The sequence below is a fragment of the Gymnoscopelus braueri genome (genome assembly GCF_963280865.1).
Source record: "Gymnoscopelus braueri genome assembly, chromosome: 1".
Lineage (NCBI taxonomy): Eukaryota > Metazoa > Chordata > Actinopteri > Myctophiformes > Myctophidae > Gymnoscopelus > Gymnoscopelus braueri.
The window spans coordinates 33,020,844-33,041,303 of NC_137603.1; the positions used below are offsets into that span (position 1 = coordinate 33,020,844).

Genomic DNA, 20,460 nt, shown 5'->3' on the forward strand with positions numbered 1-20,460 from the left:
CTGTTCCCCTCTCCCCTCTCTGTGAAAAACCTCCATAAATGCAGAGGGACTCGGGCCAACATGTGTATGGGGAAAATGCAGGTCTGTCCCTCGGATAAGATTAGCGGAACGGCCCCTTAATGGCCCGGAGGTCTGTTAAGAGTGGCCATAGAAAGTCTGTTTTCTTAAATCTCATACATTTGACCTTTAAAGGTGAATTCTGACAGGGCTGTTAATAACATGAGATCCTTCCCTCTGCGTCAGCCCAACAACGCGCATCTGACGGCGTTCTGCGAGCTGGTGGGCGTGTCCTACCAGGACATGTCTCATTGGCTCTGCCACAGGAAGCTGAAGACGGCCACAGAGATCTACGTAAAGACCATCCCCCGCCTGCAGGCCAGCAACTCCCGCGACGCTCTGGCCAAGCACGTCTACGCCAAGCTGTTCAGCTGGATTGTGGAGCACGTCAACAAAGCCCTGATCACCAACATCAAACAGCACTCCTTCATCGGAGTCCTCGACATCTATGGGTGTGTGTGTATTACTAGTGTGTGTGTGTGTGTGTGTGTGTGTGTGTGTGTGTGTGTGTGTGTGTGTGTGTGTGTGTGTGTGTGTGTGTGTGATTAGCTGTTATGGCCTTCAGTTAAAATCCTCCACCAGGTGTTCTGTGTTTGTGACCTGTCATTTCCATCTGTCATGGCCTGATACAGGAAGGGACAGTTCTGTCCTGACATTTAGAATGTCATGGCAATATAAACCTCACTGCCGCTGGGGGGAAAAACCCCGTACGCCACGGGAACAGTGGCTCACAACGCATCACGCTGCGAGCTTGTAGATCGCCTATTTTCACTATTTTAAAATGTTAAAAAAAATTATCATTAAAAAACGGTTTTGGACATGCAAGGTTAGCGATATTTAGCTTCAGTGTAATGCACCAAACAAACTCCTTGTATTTGCAAAGGCCACCTGGCAATAAACATAATTGTGATTGTAGTAAATGAAGTGGAATAAAGGGAAAGGAGAAGTGACACAGACTGGTGTACAGTATATGTGGGTCGTGGTTCATGTTCATGTTACAGGGATGTGAACACAATAGTTCTGGTAAATTCAGTAAACGGTGACAGTGACACCCGCTACAACCTGCTACCCGCTGAGTGACAACAGCTTGTTGACGCTTTCATTGTTTGTCTTCATGTTGTCTGTTCCTCCCTCCTTCCTTCCAGGTTCGAGACATTTGAGATCAACAGCTTTGAGCAGTTTTGTATCAACTATGCCAATGAGAAACTCCAGCAACAGTTTAACATGGTGAGGAGTGTGTGTGTGTGTGTGTGTGTGTGTGTGTGTGTGTGTGTGTGTGTGTGTGTGTGTGTGTACTGTGTACTGTGTACCAGTGGTTCTCAAACTTTTTCATGTCAAGGACCCCCAAAATGATATGTATTTGGCTGCGAACCCCCATCTGAATATGTTTTGAGCCAGGGACCTCCAGAAGCAAAGACTTGAGTTAAAAATGTTCGCTTTAAAAAAATAGCAGATCTACAAGCTCACGAAGTGACGCGCTATAAGCTTGTATATCTGCTATTTTTGAGTAGCCAAAGTATAAAATATGGTTAAAGTGGTTAAAATGATTGTGATGCTATATTAACACATTTTGCTGGGGACCCCCTGGTACCCCCCCCAAGGACCCCTGGGGGTCCCCGGACCCCACTTTGAGAACCAATGGAGTATACCACAGCATAATGGTTTCAGCTTTCATTAAAGTTGAAAGCTGCTCTAGATGAATGGACTGATGCTATCAGAGTGTTAATGTGTTTAAGTGTTTAGGTCTGAGCTATTGCACCTTTTCTCTTAATGTGCCTCATAATGGCTTTCATTATTTCATTCCGGAGTTCGGGGCTGTACGGCACTGAAGAACATCCATTATCTTGAGCAAATTTAATTAATTCTATTAAATAAATACTATAAATAAATATGCAAGATGCAAATATTGCTAAATCTAATTTTATTGAATATTTTTTGTACAACACCAGAGGAATACAGTTTGCAATATGTTGTGATGTCCTAATGTTGTTGTGCATATAAATCGCTAACCGTGTGTGTGTGTGTGTGTGTGTGTGTGTGTGTGTGTGTGTGTGTGTGTGTGTGTGTGTGTGTGTGTGTGTGTGTGTGTGTGTGTGTGTGTGTGTGTGTGTGTGTGTGTGTGTGTGTGTGTGTGTGTGTGTGTGTGTGTGTGTGTGTGTGTGTGTGTGTGTGTGTGTGTGTGTGTGTGCGCGCGTGTGCAGCATGTATTCAAGCTGGAGCAGGAAGAGTACATGAGGGAGCAGATTCCCTGGACTCTGATAGATTTCTATGATAACCAGCCCTGCATCAACCTGATCGAGGCCAAGATGGGCATCCTGGACCTGCTGGATGAAGAGTGCAAGGTTACCTTTACTGATACTTTACATGACATTATTATAGTTAGATAGTTATTGATTCGTTGTTATATAAAAAACTAAATAATCTCGAAAAAAAAAAGTAATCAATAGCATAATCGCTAATACGTTAATGGATAGTTGCAACCATAAACCGTTGCAGTTGCTAACAAAAGTCACTATTATCTATTATCCAAGGAGGAATCCAAGGAGGAATCTAAAGAAATGAGTGTGTGTCCATGCCCTGCCCCTGCAGTGACCTGCAGGGGGGCAGATGGAGCAGCAGTGTGTATGTGGGTTGTGTGGTGGAAAATGTGCATTGGAGTCAGTGAAGTCCATCTGTTCATCTACGCCTCCATGCTGCTTCAACAGTCTACCTGTTACTGCCTCCTACCACACTGCAGCAACACAACATATCGTTGCTGTCGCGCAGAAACCTCTTATCTCCATATTCTAACTTTTTGTGTTTTTTCGTAAATACACGTACTACTTGATCACACTACAGTGTCACACAAAAGTATCAAAAATAGCAGATCCGCAAGCTCGAAACACTGTGCAAAGCGACACGCTTTGAGCTTGTGGATCTGCTACTTTTGCTATTTTTTTTGTTTGAATCCTGAAAAGTAACAGTAGTGGACATATGAGGTTTCCACCCGACAGACGATGTACAACACACTTTCATGATCATCCAAATTGATTAAAATTACTACATTATGTAGGCTGGACAAGAACTACTGTCAAAATGGTCTAATGGGAAGTACAGGGCTACAGGAAGTTCCTATATGCTGGACAACATGTATCCTAAGCCCTATACTTCCTGTACTTCAGGTTAGACACTTTCGGCATTAGTTCTTGAATCTTTACCAGGCTTTATTTCTTTACGTATGTGAGATGGAGACAAAGCTGTGAACGAGGTTCAAAGACGTTCTCTTGGTTTGATGTCTCGTTTTGTGTGTTGTCTGCATCACAGACCGTAGAAAGGAGAAAATATAACATAAGATATACAAGCTAAAAAAGTCGCTTTACGCCGTGTAAGAGGTTTCTGCCCGACGGCAACAATAACTAATATTCTTGAATGGGGACACCATGGTGACTCAGTTAGTGCCCACACTGCATTATCACAGCATCACAGACTTGATTCTGGCTATGTACAGTATACACAGTATGTCCTGCAAGTTCCAGTTAAAAGGTCATCGTAGCCACATTGTGCTGCCAGTTAGTGTAACTAATATCCCTTTGTCCCCGGGATTAACATCCACTACTTGTGTGTTGCAGATGCCTAAAGGTTCTGATGACTCCTGGGCCCAGAAGCTTTACAACACCCACCTGAAGACCTGCTCCCTGTTCGAGAAGCCCCGCATGTCCAACCGAGCCTTCATTATCCAGCATTTCGCTGACAAGGTGAGCTGGACTTTGGCGTCGAAGTGGGTTTATGTGTTGGTGAGTGTACTGTACTGTGTACTTGTTGATGACAAAGGTTGCGTTAGTTCGATAATTATGGGGTTTTGACCATGTTTATGGAAATATAATTCCCTCTGGACGGGAAGGCCTCGGGAAGGCAGTACACACAGCATTACAAAGATGAAGAGATTGCTGTTACATATTGTTGTTAGGCTACGTTGTTAAATGCACGCTCATTAAAAATGCATGTGGCCGACTGGCCGTTTTTGTTTTATACCAGATGTCCAGTAAGCGAATGTGATCATTCAGTTCAAAATCTTAGCGCGACCTCTGGTTGACACAGCCTTTCACATGACATTGACTTTGTAGTTTGTCTCCTCTTTGAAAAAGCAGGTACTCTAATAAGGAATGTTCCTAACTAGGTAACAAGTTAATTGGATGTACTGTAATGTGAAGGAGACAATATGATGCTCTCACAAAGCTTTGCTGCCATTCCCATGATGCTCTGGAAACGCACCCTGTCTACCGACCATTAGTGTTCCTTACGTCAGTGGTTCTCAAGTGGGGTCTGTTACCCCCACGGGTCCTTGAGGTGGTTCCAAGGGGTCCTCAGAAATATTGCTTAATAAAGCATCAAAATCTGATTCGTCACTTTAACCCTATTTTATGCTTTGGCTATTCAAAAATAGACAATCCACAGGCGATATGACGCGTTGTGAGCTTGTACTGTATCTATTTTTGAATTATTTAAAAAAAATCTTGAACATTTTTGAACGTTTTAACACAGATCTTTTAGCACAAACTCTCTAGGGGTCTGCGGACATATACTGTACACATCAATCGGGGGGGGGGGGGTCTTTGACATGAAAATGTTTGAGAACCATTGCCTTACATCAACCGCTGTACTCCGCAGGGAATCGGCATCCATCAAGGGAAATTAATCTTTGTGACAAAAACTCATTATCCCATCATGCATTTCAATCAGTAGTTTGTCTGATTTTTGTTTTGTTTGTTTGTTTCCTCCTCAGTTCAATTCATAGTCCTACAAATATCCTGTTTGTTAATGTTGGTGATTTTGTGTTTTTGTGGGTTATGGGTAGGGATGGGTATCGTTGGAATCTATCGATTCCGATTCTGCTTATCGATTCCGGTCCTTATCGATTCCCTGTTACGGTTCCAAAATAAATTGTTTAGATAACAAAAATATAAGCATTCAGTATTAAGTGAACTAAATGTTTACTATTTGTACAAATTATAAATTAGTAATACCTGAGATAGAGACAAATCTGAAACTTTTTGTCCTGAAAATACTGGTGTTTAAATTAACCTAACCCAATTTTCCATGTAAAGTAAAAAAAAAAGGTCAACTTGTACTGAAATAGTAAGCTGTCATGTGTTTATACACAATGGAAAGCAGTAACAGTTAAAGCTTGTCGTACACTTTATTTATAGGACAACTTTTGGACCCTTAAATGGTTAGGATTTTATCCGGGCACTCGCTAATTTGGATTCGGTTCCAACTTGGAAACGTCATTTCGATACCCAACCCTAGTTGTGGGTTTTGTTAATTTTGCGTGTTTTACTTTAACGTTTCCTGTGTTTATGTGGTTGTATTTGTTGGTGTGTGTCCATATGTTGTCCATGTATGTTGGTTTCCATCATGACAACCCTTCCCCGCCCAGCAGCAGGTAAAACACAGAGCGTTGTTCTCCCCAACGCAGGGAGAACCTCTGTCTCTCTCTACCTTCCTGTTCTCTCTCTCTCTCTCTCTCTCTCTCTCTCTCTCTCTCCAAGACTGATGTACTGTCTCTGGTCTCACAGCTCTATACTAGTGACCAGGATTGAGCTGCTGCGCGCGTGTGTGTGTGTATGCGCGCGCATGCATGTTTTGTGTCTGTAATATACCCATGTGTGTGCCTACATGCACACACCTGCATGTGTTTGTGTGTGTGTGCTTCTGTGCAAGCACTCTATTTTCTGCATTTGTATATATTAGGAAGGTGTGCGTGTGCGTGCCGGTGCGTGCGTGTTTTTTTGCGGTGTACTAGAATTTCAGATAGTGTGGTGACCTTTGTTGTGCATCTGCAGTGCGCGCAAAAATATTAGCAACACCTGTTCTTCCCACACACACGAGACATGTGTGTGTGTTTGTGTGTGTGTGTGTGTATGTTTGAACATATGTCTAATATGATGTAATACAGTGCAACAGGCTTCATAGCCCCTGATGAAGTGATAGTTGACCTAGTATTTCTGGTCTATTTAAAGGGACTTAGTCTCAGCTTACATATAAATGGGACAGCGGCCACGGTGGGCTTTCCCAACCTTTGGCTCGGGACCCTTTGTGGGTTCCTTTCATCTTTAAATGGGGCTCCTTGTGTTAATTGATTGATGTCTAAAGATGACAAAAGGCAGCGGCACAGTACCAGTACATAAACATCATGTTAATTTACTTGTCACTGGCTAGCTTACAATAAGGACAAAATGCAGTGCTGCAGATGAGTTTTGAGTGCAGTTTGTCATCACATCAAAGAGAGAATTCTCCATCTCCATTTTATCTGTAGCTCTTACACAGTCATAGCGTATGTTTTATTCAGTCAATGGGCCTCATTCACTAAGCTTGGGTACGCACAGATTCTATACTGTGAAAGCTTGCAGATTTTTTGACGAGTGACGCCGTTGAACTTGCACTTCTCACTGCACGTTGGATGTTCCGGTTGCCTTTTGTGGTGTGAAATGGGGCGTGGAACAATGCTAATACTCTACACATGAACGCGCTTTTGATTTAGGTGGGATTCATCATCAGATACACCTGTGATCCGCACAAATCAACGCTTTACCCAGCCTTTCATGAATCGCTAGTTGGTCTGTACGTAATACACACTATAACAACGCTATATTATAGTAGGACATTTATGAAGAGCTTTAATTGTGAATGAGGTCCAACGTCCTCAGCCATTAGGCACAAAGTATCTTCAATGTAGATAGCTACTTTCACTATGTAACTTGTAGTGTACATGGATTACAGTTCTCAGTCGCCACGACTGATTTCAGTCATTTGGTTTCTTTAGAGGTCAGCATGTCTTTCTCTTGGCTTTTAACTTTAACACCGCTGCTCTGCACCATATAGCTGGTAAAGTCCAGGCCTTCACTAGTAATAGATATTTTATTCTAAGATTAAAGATAGCCTAATTGCATTTGTCATACTAGCAGTAGAATACATTTTCAGAAGCATATTCCATATAACCCCTATATTATAGCTTAGGGGAGCACACCTACAGTATGTTCTTCAGGCCCTATGTTTCCAGTGTCTTAAAGGACGACTTCACCCATTTTCAACATATCAAATTCATGTTAAACCCAATCGATAACTGCAGAGTGGCGACAGTCACATTAAATGTCTGAATGATCGCAACTGCTACTTGTAAAACAGTAGCATTATTTGTTCTTTCATGAATAACCAATAATATTTAATGAAGACGTTTGCTTCCCCAGTCAAACGCCCTTGCCCGTCGGGCAACCAGAAAGCAAACTCCACTTGCCCGAACGTTTTATTAACTTGCCACAGGCAGTCGGGCAACCGTTAATGTCAACCCCTGCATAATATGGTTCCATTTTTGACTCGCTATGTGTCTCAAAGGAGGACTGTGGACAGTTCATAAACCCGCCTGCAGCCTACCAGTGGCATCATTGATGGAATGAAAGCTAATAGAAACTGCAGGCTTCTATTCCTAGAAAGTTAGCATGCTATATCAGAAGCCATTGTTTTCGCATAAAAAAAACGTATATGTGAAATTGAAATCTGGTTTGAAATGACCAAACCTGCCTACCGATGATGTCACTGGTAGGCAGGTTTCTGAGCTGTCCACAGCCCTCCTCTGAGACACAGAACGAGTAGACAAAAACGGTTCCATATTATAATGAGTGATTACCAATTATATGAACCTAGGTTGAAAATGGGTGAAGTGGTCCTTTAAGTTCCTCGGGTCCTGTACCCCACAATATTCTGTTGACACACATTAGCTATCCCTCCTATTATGTTGCAGTCTTTATGAATTAATGGAAATGAATTAATGGAAATGTTTTAGTTTAGGAATGTGACAAAAAAAATCCATGAATTCAAGTCTCCATGGGGTGACTAATCGATAGAAAAAAAATATTTTTTTGGGTGAACTATTCCTTTAAACTAGGTGATAACCTATTCCATCCCCCGCGCTTTCCAACTCAGACAGCACGCTTGTCGACATGTGAGGCCTTGAGGCTTGTGAGCCTTGAGCTTGGCTTTGAAGCTGTTGGCGCACCTGCCTTGTTTTCCAAGTGATGTAAAATTCACAGCGATGGAGGGGCATGGATAGCATATTATGTAGAACTGGGGAATTTATGACCCTGTGAACATAGGAGCCTTCTTCAGAACTCAGGACCACGGGACAAATTCCTCAGTGTCCATTTGCACACTCTGAGTTACAGACCTGTATAAGGGTCAATTTGTACCCCTGGTGATGGTGTTTTGCTTGGCCAACGATGAAAAAATGGAACAGTGTATTGTATTGGAACAACACAACAACACCAATACCCAATTCTCAGGTTGTTGTAGTTTTAAACATCCGAGTAATTTGGTTGCCTTATTATTGCATGTGGTGTCCTGTGTTGTCGCTCACAGGTGGAGTACTAGTGTGTTAATGATAATGTTAATGATATGCTCACAGGTGGAGTACCAGTGTGAGGGCTTCTTAGAGAAGAATAAGGACACAGTCAATGAGGAGCAGATCCACGTGTTGAAGGCCAGCAAGGTGAGCGCGCACACACACACACACACACACACACACACACACACACACACACACACACACACACACACACACACACACACACACACACACACACACACACACACACACACACAGAGGATGGGGATATGAGACACTCTTAAATTGAACATCCACCCCAAACCCTGCATTAACTTGGCATGGTTTGTTGGCATTGTCAGTGTTCCTTATATACTGTACTGTATGTGCTTTGTCGTATGACAAAACTAGCTGATCTACACACCTCACAGACAGTTGTAGATAAGATAGAATGTGTAAATTATTTTGTTCTTAATCTTGCTTGCCTGGTTGAATAAAAGTTAGATAGCTTCAAACTGGCGGCTTACTACTGTAGGTCCCACGACCTCAATGAAGGTTAAAATGTAAAAAAAGGTCAATAAATATAACCAATTTAAACTCAAAATGTCATGATATGCATTTAATGGCCAGTGTTAGTGAGATAGCACCCCCTGCTGTCTGTGTGAAGATGGTGTAAGCTAAAAGGTGACGTCTTCATCCCAGGCAACGATAGATAGCATGGTTTAGGTTTAGTGCCTTTTGTAATAATTACAAAAAACAGACACACACACGCACTCACTCACTCTAACATTGACTTCACCAATGAGCATCTTCAACTCAATAGGGTTTTTGAAAGTCAAACGGGAAACAATGCCATTGACTTGGACAACAGCATAGAGAAATGCAGAAATTAGAAATGATTTCTATTTTGTACTCTGCAGTATTTGTTGTATGTACAGTATGCATTCAACGCATTCAGCACTTAAGACTTCTGGTGATTAGTAGTTTCCTTCCCTACCTATGTTGAATGCACTTAATGTAATTAAGTCGCTTTGGATAAAAGCATCTGCTAAATGACTGTAATGTAATGTAACACATTACCACAGCCAGTAAATAAAGAGGTGACTTTATATTACATTGATTTGAAATAGCTTAAACATTGCAGTGAATGTTCTATAGTGGTAGATCCAGTCCCATGACATACTGTACATGTACAGTACATGCAGGTATCGTCTCTGTCGGGTGGAAACCTCGTACTGTATGTCCAAAACGGTTACTTTTCAGGATTCAAATTCAAAAACATCGAAAGTAGCAGATCTACAAGCTGAAAACTACTTTTGCTGTTTTTGTGTGACTTTGTAGTATGATCAAGAAGGGCATTAGTTTATGAAAAAACACAAAAAGTAAAAATATGGAGATGAAAGATTTCTGCCCGACAGCAACGATATGCTGTGCAGTACACACACTAGCTGTTATCTTACAATATGAAACAAAGCCCAGCACCATGGCTGCATTACCCTTTTTTTTTGGCCAGTGGTTGGCTGAGGCAATGAGTTAACTTCACAGAGAGTGTGTGTGTGTGTGTGTGTGTGTGTGTGTGTGTGTGTGTGTGTGTGTGTGTGTGTGTGTGTGTGTGTGTGTGTGTGTGTGCGCGCGCTGGGAAGGGGTCTAAGCCTTTAAGTCCTGCTGTGTTAGTCTGACCACACACACACACACATATTGCAGTATGATGTTCACAAATGCCCTATGACTGTTTGTGTTGTAGACCTCATGAAGAGCAGACATGGGTAAGGGTTGAAGTGCAGTCTAACCTAACCTCTAACACCACCTCCTAACCTACATACATACACACACACACACACACACACACACACACACACACACACACACACACACACACACACACACACACACACACACACATTAAATGGTGTAGAAAATGGTAATGACCTTCTAATGAGTCTAATAAAATATCCTTTTTAGTTCTTAGCCAAGATGATTACCTTATTGTTGTTGTACTGTTTTTGACTGCGAAGGGTCACCCAGAACCTTCCACCACCTGAACCTTTACAGAACCTGTGATGTTCTGTGATGGAGTTAGAATTGCCCCCCTGAGCGGGGCCCAAAGTAGGTTCTGAGAACCTTATGTGACACCGAGCCGCAGAATATGGGAACAATCCAGAACCTGTGAAACACTTCACACGGCACAGCATGGTTCACTCAGTTCTTGTAGTCGAAAGGAGCCAAAAGCTTTGCTGTTCTTCCCATGATGCTCTGGGATGGTTTCATGTGACTGAATCAACACACCTTGCCTACAGCCTATAGTGACTGTACATCAGTCGCTGTACTCTGCAGGGAATCGGCATTCAGTCAATGGAAATGCATGCAGAGCGACTTCATTTGTCAAGAACTCATTATCCCATCATGCATTTCATCAGTAGTCTGTCAGATGTTTTGTTTTGTTTTGTTTTTCCTCTTCAGTTCAAATCATTGTCCTATTTTATCATATGCAACATTTGCAATGTTGGTGATGATGATTTTGTGTTTTTTGTGGGTTTCTGGGTTTCTTTTAAACCTTTCCCGTGTTTTAATGTCATTGTGTTTGTTTTCGTGTGTCCCTATGTTGTCCATGTATGTTGGTTCTGTCCTCCATCATGACAACCCTTCCCCGCCAGCAGAAGGTAAAACACAGAGCGTTGTTCTCCCCAACGCTGGCCCGCCTTCAGCTGTAGCTCTCTCACTCTCTTTTCTTTGTTTCTTTTTTTTTTCTCCTTTCCATTCTCTCTCTCAAGACTGTTTTACTGATTCTGGCCTCACTGCACTACAATAGCTCCAAGGGATTGAAGAGATCTTGTGTGTGTGTGTGTGTGTGTGTGTGTGTGTGTGGCACGCGTGTGTTGGAATGGATACAATATATGTGCAGGCCTGCTTGTGCAAGCACGTGAAAGTTTTTTAATGACGACACTATTACATAGATGGGATGGTTAAGCCGCGGGTTGCTGACCCCCGGTCTAGGGGTTCAAACCCACCACGGTGCTTGGCCGAGTGTCTATTCACCTGTTTCCTAGGCTGTGTGTTTTCCACTTCCTGTTGGATTTCATTGGATATCATTAGTCATCTGACCAGTTTCATTGGATTTCATTGGATCAAATCGACAGGAAGTGGAACACACACAGGAAGTGAAAAGCCTAGGAAACAGGTGGATATGAAGACAATTGGCCATGTTTGGGAAAGGGAAGCACGGTGGGGATGGTGGTCTTTGTCACTACGCTAGCAACTCCTACGGGCTGGGCCTGACAGCAGGGGGGGTGTTGAACGAGAGGAGTAGGACGGAGGCGCTACGCCCTCCCGGTGGGGGCTCCTCACTGGCAGGTGAGATTGTAGGCTGTAGGGTACAACAGCAGTGACAACACAGAAATTAGTGAGGGGGGTTAATTGGCATAACAAACTAAATTGGGCTAAAATAATTGTCTACTCGCTCAAAAACAAAAAGACAGATTTTCAGGTGACATACAGTAGCTGCACCACAGTAAGCATGAAGCACAGATACACAGGTAAGAGTGGAGAGACACAAAAAAGTAGTAAGGTAACAAGAATCAAACAAGAAGTGGGTGAAATACAGAAAAGGGAGAAAGGTTAGAGATAGAGGAAAGAGCAAGGCGGTCCCAAAAAAAGAAGAAGTCCGAGTTAGATACCTTTTAAGTTGGCATGAATAGTAGCAGGTATGTGCATGAGGCTAGAGATGAGGTGCAGCAATAAGGTGAGACTAAGAAATGGCAGCAGATGCAGATAAATAACATAAATGAAAAGATAAAATATTTTAGAGGAGAAAAGATGGAGACTAAAAGAAGCAGGGGACAGAGGATGAAGAAGAGCAATCTTTAGTGTTTTCGGTTCATTTGTTTTGCGAGCGCTGCAGTGAGCAAGCAGCTTGTGAACACACGCTGCTGTGGTTCATGCTTCATGCAACTGAGGGAGGGAGGCGCAGCATGGCACAGCTCCGTGCATAGCAGGAGCTCTGCTTCGGGGGGAGGGGGGGGGCCCCACAGCATGGCACAGCTCCGCATACAGAAGGAGGACCAGATGTAGCGGGGGGGGTCAGCATCTGGACGAAAGCATCCTCCATAGTATAACCAAGGGCTTATATGACAACATGTGTGATGTATGCCATTGGTTCTCATCGTGGAGCTCACCACCAGGAGCTCCGAATGGACCCTTACGGGTCTGTAACTCAGAGGATGCAGATTGTGGTACCAGAGAAAAAGAATTCTATCAAATGAAAACTGGAGGTCCTTGAAATTAAAACGTTTCTGAACCACTGACTGAACCAAAGCATACTCCAACCCCAATCTACGTATATTTGGTTCCATTTGTACACACTCAGAGTTGCAGACCCGTAAGTGTCCGCTGGTCGGTCCCCGGACCGACGTTGAGAAACAGTGTTGTACCGTATGCTTTATCTGAAGTTGTCCCGGTGTAAAGCGTGTACTCAGCGGCAACGCACTGCATAGGGCATGACTTTATCTCATACTGTCATGCGAGTTTCCATTCATATACATATATGACAGTGGTGTGTATTGTCATATATGGGGTCTGATAACCTTTATTTTAATCATAACATTTATTAACTTTTATAACCTCTTTGATGACTGATTTTAACCAATACAAATCTGCCAGTAACTAACCACTTATCAGCTCAAAACCTTTGCAGAACGTTTCAGTTCCGTCTACATAATCCTACTGATTTTAAAGTTTGGCACTGAAAAAAAAACCTAATTGTCCTGACTTGTTAAAAATGCACCTGCAGTCATGCTTCGTAAGCATGTGCAATTATTCATGGTAAGTACCATAAGGTTAAGAGGGTGTTTATTAAAATAGTATTTTATAATGAAGACATGATTTCATAAGATACTAGCTCACTGAAGCAGTGACTTGCATTATTGATTTACAAAAATAAATGCTATAATGCCTTTCCTTTCCAGTGGCCAGTAAGTTAATTAAGTATAATTACTATACAGTAGGTCCATGCCTAGTAGTCACAGTTGTCTGTCTGCTGGCTGCTGTTCCCAGTTTAACCTGCTGATGGAGCTGTTTCAAGATGAGGAGAAGGCCACCAGTCCCACTGGTCAGGCCCCCGGGTCTGGGGGACGCACGCGCCTCAGTGTCAAACCTGACAAGAGCCGGACGGGGACTACCAGCAAGGACCACAAGAAGACTGTTGGCTGCCAGGTACAGTAGTTAGAGTAACCCTCTGTTTTATTGCTTTTAAAGCAGTGGTCCTTCACATTAATTAATATATATTATGGCCGCAGGCCCCCCATCAAAAACTTACAGGTTTGAAAACAGTATGGCAGTACAGTTAAAAAAAAGCTATGCTAAAAAAAAAACTGTGCTTGTGCTAGTTTCCATTGTGGTCCATTGTACTCACTTCATCATCAGTACATACAAAACTGTACATATAAATAATACATAGAAACAATATTTACGTTTCTGCCTTTTCTGTGTTCCTGCAATTCCCATGATGCTTTTCACAGGCAAACGTTGACCTGACACACCTAGTATAGTCTGTGGCCTACTACATTACTGTACTTACAGTAATTCATATTTTCTGAAGTCGAGTCGAGATCGATATTTTGCCGGAAACACAGTGAACAATGTCATAACATCCCAGGGTAGTGGCTATGAACCACAAAGTAAAGTTTTATTTCTCACACTCACATTTTTTTTACTCCAAGTGACATCACAGGGCTATAAACCTTTTAGCACAACTTCAGCTACATTTCAGAAGAATGCTCAGTTTTATGACTGCCAGTGGACCTGTGTCTCATGGGCCTTAAACAGCGTCATCTATAATGGGAGGAGACATTTTGATAACTTCACTTCACATGGCAGCAGCAGCACCCGGCCAGCCCGCCCTCTTTTGATTTGATTGTATTATCGTCTTGTCGGTGGAAAACTGTTACTTAAAGTTCAAATTTAAAAATAGTAGCAGATCTACAAGCTCAAAACGCGTCGCTTCTTGCCGCGTCTCAAGCTTGTGGATCTGCTTTTTGAGTGACGCTGTAGTATGATCAAGTAGGGCGTTAAAAACACAAAAAGTTAGAATATGGATGTCACAGGGCAACCTGTGCCCTACACACACACACACACACACACACACACACACACACTGACTGAAGACAATGCATTGACTAATATCGCCGGCCGGCTTGGAAATGACTGTGTGGAAGTGGTTGTTCATGGACAGTGTTCTTAACATTCTTGTATTTCCCAATGCTTTTTAATGTTTGAAGTTTTATTGATAGTGGTGTTAACCCTACTGTCATTTTAATTGTTTTGCTATAACCATTATTTTATACTATGAGCTTGTATATCTGCTATTTTTGAATAGCCGTAATCTAAAATGACACAGATGCGTTCCCGGATTGAATGGGTTAATCATGGGTGTGGTCACCTCACCTGTTAGTGCTGGCACTCCCTCTGTAGATTGGAGGGTGCCAAGTACTGTAGAGGAGGAGGGGTGTTTTGTCTGTATTCAAGAGCAATATGTTAATGGTATTTTGAATGTAGTTGTGTGCGAGAAATATGACTTATATCTACAACATCGATTGGAATGTTTAGGTCAGTCATACAGTAGGATATATGAACGTGTCGCTGGGTTAATGTTGATTGATTCTTGCCATGTAGTAGGATCCACTCCCTATAGACCCCTTAACAGACGACGTCACACTGATAAGAACCAGTATGCGTGCAACCAGTATGCGCGCAACGAAACCCATTCTATCAGGTCTCGCTAGGACGCGCCTCACTAGCCAACACACAAGAGGGGGTTGGGGTGTGCTGAAACCAGCGCACCCCGAAACAACAGGTTGGGAATTGATTGCGTGAAACAATCACCTGTGCGTCCAGTCTCAATGTTAGTAAACAAATAATTGGTCTATAAGACGGAGGCTGCAGGGTTAGTGATTAAGTTGGACTTGGAGCAACAAGCTGGAAGCATTTAGGGGGGAGCTGCCTGGTTAACAGTCTCTTAACTCTCTTACTGCCAGACTTATTTCTGGCCGCGTTTGCCCACTGCCAGCGATTTTCTTAAATTTTTCAAGTAGTCACAGAATATTTATCTCCATTATGATCGATCCCCTGATGATTGCTAATCACTGAGGGTTATACTGTGTGGTTTCACAAATGTCAACGAGGTCATTGCGACCTCGTTGACATTAATTGTCTGCCTTTGAAAATAGCTTGTCTGGGCCAAAAATACATACTGTAGTAAAAAAAAAAGTACACAGGAGCCGAGATACAGCCTTTTTAAGTAATAAGTTAAACAAGAAGTGAATGGAGCAGCAAATCTTCGGATCACGATATCTTGGGTTCTGAACATTTTTTTGTATTATTATTTTTATTATTATTATTATTTTTAAACTCGTGATAACTCGGTCTTGGCAGCCAGGGCATTCAGAAAAATACTCGTGATAACTCGTTCTTGGCAGCCAGAGAGTTAAGTCCCTAGGTTGTTTTATTTAGTTTGCCGTCAAGTGTTTATTTTCTATTATTATATTATTATCTATTCTGTTATTTGCACTGAAACTATTGGTGAAGGATTTGTTGGGTAGAAATAAAAACTCCAACCGTACATCTCTGGAGCCTTGGCCAATCGGTCACTTTTACAATGGAGAAAGGTTTCTGCCCAACGACGGCGTTATCCTATGTGTGTGGTTGTTGATGGTGATAATGGCTTTCTTAAACCTGTTCTCTCCCCTCCTGTAGTTCCGTAACTCTCTTGCGATGTTGATGGAGACACTGAACGCTACGACACCCCACTATGTGCGCTGCATCAAACCGAACGACTTCAAACTGCCCTTCTCGTGAGTCTGCTCTCATTTAGGAATTCTCCTACAGTATTGTCTATCCCGTTTATTGAATCAATTGAGCACAATAATTCTTGAAATTCTACAAAGTACTTTACAGCAAGAGTGTAAAAAAATTAATAAAATAGGACACACACAGAGAGGGGTTTGGGATTATGTTCATTGGTAAACGACGCAAAGGCAGATGCGCATATCCCAAACCATTCAAGGCAGGTGCTGGACCACAACAAAATAGTAAAACATTGAAGGAGCTACTCGTATTCGTTCCCTGAAGTGTAATGTATTGTTCCCTGCACCAGTAGTGACACTTTGAGCTGACTCATGTTGACTCAGCTGATGAAGAGCCTTAGCTTAAAACCTCGCTACTGGTGGAGGAAACTATAAGATACACTTAATGGAACGGCAGACCTTTTATTTGGATTAAGTTAACTGTTGACCTTTTACGTCTGTGTGTACTTTTGTGTTTTGAATCGCACAGAAGAGGTATTAGTGAACAAATTATAGTAGTATTGCTGTAGACTGAGGTGTGCATATGTGCAAGCACATAACACCAGCCCCAGTTGGAAGTTGAGTGTGTGTGATATTGATAGTATGTGTGTATTTGCAGGTTTGATCCAAAGCGTGCGGTACAGCAGCTCAGAGCCTGTGGTGTCCTGGAGACTATCCGCATCTCAGCTGCTGGATTCCCATCCAGGTAGGATAACACTCAAGGTCAAAAACATTGTTTTAAAGTATGTTTGAACTTTAAAGGTAACACTGTGGTTCTCAAAGTAGGGTCCCCTAGGGGTCCATGGAGGGGTTCCAGGGGGTCCCCAGAAAAATGTGTTACCTTGACTATTTAATTTAAAATAGCAGATGTACAAGCTCTGCTATTTTTGAACATTTTGGTGGGAAAAAAGTATTTGGAAAATGTTGAATAATTTTGTTTTGTTAACATAAATCTTCTCTTCTGGAGGTCCCTGGTACAAAACCTTTTCAGATTGGGGTCCGCGGCCAAATACATATCAATTTTGGGGTCCTTGACATGACAAGGTTTGAGAACCACCGTTTAAGTTGTTGATACAAGAATTTGTCTTGTGTGTGTGTGTGTGTGTGTGTGTGTGTGTGTGTGTGTGTGTGTCAGGTGGACCTACCAGGAGTTCTTCAGCCGTTACAGAGTGCTGATGAAACAGAAGGACGTTCTTCCTGATAAGAGGCTGACCTGCAGGAACGTTCTGGAGAAACTAGTAGAGGTCAGACAGGAGGATGGATATTGAATTCGTAATTTGTTCTCTTTTACCTAAACTCATATGTTAAATAATACATGTAAAAGCAAGATTCCTGCTATTTTCTTCTTTAAAAGCATTAAAAATTAGTTTTCATTGTGATACTGCTAAATAAATACTCAAAGTATACTATGTTAGTTCCATTGATCCAAGCCGAAACACAAGCGATTGAATGATTTAAAATAAACATGCTCTGAAAATGCACACTGCCCACCCAAGCTTGTGGATCTGCTATGCTTTTGTGTGACGCTGTAGTATGTTCAAGTAGGGCATTAACTTATGAAAAGAAAAACACAAAAAGTTAGAATATGGAGATAAGAGGTTTCTGCCCGACAGCGACGATATAATCTTTTGAAGTGCAGAAGGCCAAACTTAAGGGCAACAGAGGCCATGGCCTTCATGGCCTCCGTGAAATTCCTGCCCTGGGTACTAGCCTTTATTCTCTCTCTCTCTCTCTCTCTCTCTTTCCATGTCTGTCTGTCTGTCTGTCCGTCTGTCTGTCTGTCTGTCTGTCTGTCTGTCTGTCTGTCTGTCTGTCTGTCTGTCTGTCTGTCTGTCTGTCTGTCTGTCTGTCTGTCTGTCTGTCTGTCTGTCTTTCCTCAGGACCAGGATAAATACCAGTTTGGTAAGACCAAGATTTTCTTCAGGGCCGGCCAGGTCGCCTACCTGGAGAAGCTGAGAGCGGACAAGCTGCGCGCCGCTTGCATCCGCATCCAGAAAACAATCCGCTGCTATTTGGCGCGCAAGAAGTACCTCCGCCAGCGCCATGCCAGCATCACCATCCAGAGGTTCACCAGAGGATACCAAGCCCGCCGGTGAGTACAGGCCACAATACCCTGGCAATCAGCACCGAGTTAGCCAATCACAATTGGTTCCTTTTGGCGTGCCTGACATTGAAGCAAAGACATATTAACCACATGTCCCTAATTCTGGACTTCTCATAATAGGCAAACATCTGGCAAAAATAGCAGATCTACAAAGTTCACAACACGACGCAGCGTGGCGCGTTGTGAGCTTGTAGATATGCTATTTTCGGTGAAGAGATTTGGTATAGAGGGAAAATATGAACGAAGTATATAGAGTTTAAATCGTCGGGTGGAAACCTATGTCCAAAACTGTTCAAATTCAAAAAGTATCAGATCTACAAGCTCGCAAGCTTGTGGATCTGATACTTTCCATACGTTTGTGTGACGCTGTAGTATGATCAAGTGGGGCGTTAATTTACAAAAAAGGCCAAAAGTTCGAATATGGAGATAAGAGGTTTCTGCCCGACAGCAACAAAATGGTTAAAGACATAGTAGGAGCACAACAGCGTCTCAAATGGGGGACAGTAGACAAAGAAAGAGCTGAGAGAGACTCAACGTGGCCTTATTTGACCACTAGTGTGAGGACAGGACACCCATTTGATTGTTGCGTCCCAGTGATTTGGACGTAGTGTAGCATCAAATTCAATCTGTTACCGAGCATTTTGAAAAGGACATCAAACCAAAGCTATTCTGAGCAAAATAAATGGGGCAATTCTGGGTAAATGGCATTAAAGTCTGTCTGTGTAACATCCATTTTAGTAGTCTTCCCGTAATCCCAGAATTCAGTTACATAAAACATAAAAAGGATGTACCGCTCCAAAACGAATGCTGCCGTGGTCCTAATAGCCCAGAGGTTATTTTGGAACCCGACAACATAAACGGTCTGTATTAACTTAAGTGTCAAGAGCAGAGACTAGAGAGTGACTAAAATAGTGTTAAGGGAAGATGTCAAAAAACACATTTATGTGGAATGATTCTAATTGCACAATATCACTTTCTCTCCTGTGCATTCTTTGAAATTCTCTCCCATCCATCTCCTCATGATTCACTTTATCCACCCCACCCCCACTTTTATCCCCCCCAACCAAACACCCTAAACTCTCCTACACCATCACCCTACCTCCCCTCACCCCATCCTGTTATTCAACCTAACATCCCCCCCGTTCCCATCCCAGCCTGGTGAAGTTCATGCGACGTACGCGGGCAGCCATCACCATCCAGAAATGGCAGAGGATGTACGTGCAGAGGAAGATATACAGGCGGAAGCAGGCTGCTGCCCTCATCATGCAGACCATCCTCAGAGCTTACATGGCCAGGCAGAAGTACCAGAGGGTAAGACCACACACACACACACACACACACACACACACAGACACACAGACACACAGACACACGTACGCAAGAGCGCACACCCACACACACCCACACCCACATATACACGCACATGCACACACAGCTGAGCAAGCTAGATGAGCAATTCCACAATTATTTCAGTCTAATATATGAACCGCTTAATCGAAAATACATGATCTACCAGTTCAAAGTGACATGAATTTCTTTTGGAGGGGTAGTTTATTGAGGTGATTGTGCAGGTGGTGTTTAGAATGATTGGAATATGCTAACACAGCAGGATGAACGACATATTTTTATTCATCACCGTACCTATTTTTTATTTTTTTTTACTTATGTCTGATGTATTTCAGACTGTATATGCCTACTGAATGCCATTTATGGGAAACAATGAAACTTAAACAATATGTTGCTTGTATTTAGCATGATTTGCTAGAAGGTACATTACTACTTTAATCTATTAAGACCGGGAAAGCATCTGTGTCATTTTAAGATTTATTTGGCTATTCAAATGAGCTTGTAGATCTGCTATTTTTGAAAAATCTTGACAATTTGTGCAAATCTTTGAATACATATAATTTTTTTAAGCGAGCATTTGTAACTCCAATCTTTGCTTCTGGGGGGTCCCTGGAACAACATATTCTGAGATGGGGATCCCTGGCCAAATGCATCCTTGACATGAAAAAGTTGGAGCACCACTGATATAGCAACCAAACAACAAGAACTGTATGTATTTGCCCGCCAGCCCCATCTCAAAATATTTAGTTCCAGGGACCCCC

The 20,460-nt window shown here is 42.5% G+C and overlaps 1 protein-coding gene across 9 annotated transcripts in view; it reads left to right on the forward strand.

The window, feature by feature from the left end:
- Window positions 1–20,460, forward strand: part of myo5aa (myosin VAa) — a 92,423-nt gene that overhangs the window by 45,174 nt on the left and 26,789 nt on the right. For all 9 annotated transcript variants that reach the window (XM_080456839.1, XM_080456840.1, XM_080456842.1 and 6 more), the window contains exons 10-20: window positions 244–509; window positions 1,203–1,284; window positions 2,259–2,399; window positions 3,666–3,791; window positions 8,495–8,578; window positions 13,463–13,621; window positions 16,160–16,257; window positions 16,868–16,954; window positions 17,384–17,492; window positions 18,129–18,340; window positions 19,507–19,663. In XM_080456839.1, the coding sequence (XP_080312965.1) occupies window positions 244–509; window positions 1,203–1,284; window positions 2,259–2,399; window positions 3,666–3,791; window positions 8,495–8,578; window positions 13,463–13,621; window positions 16,160–16,257; window positions 16,868–16,954; window positions 17,384–17,492; window positions 18,129–18,340; window positions 19,507–19,663 (1,521 nt within the window). The remainder of the gene's footprint in view (window positions 1–243; window positions 510–1,202; window positions 1,285–2,258; window positions 2,400–3,665; window positions 3,792–8,494; window positions 8,579–13,462; window positions 13,622–16,159; window positions 16,258–16,867; window positions 16,955–17,383; window positions 17,493–18,128; window positions 18,341–19,506; window positions 19,664–20,460) is intronic.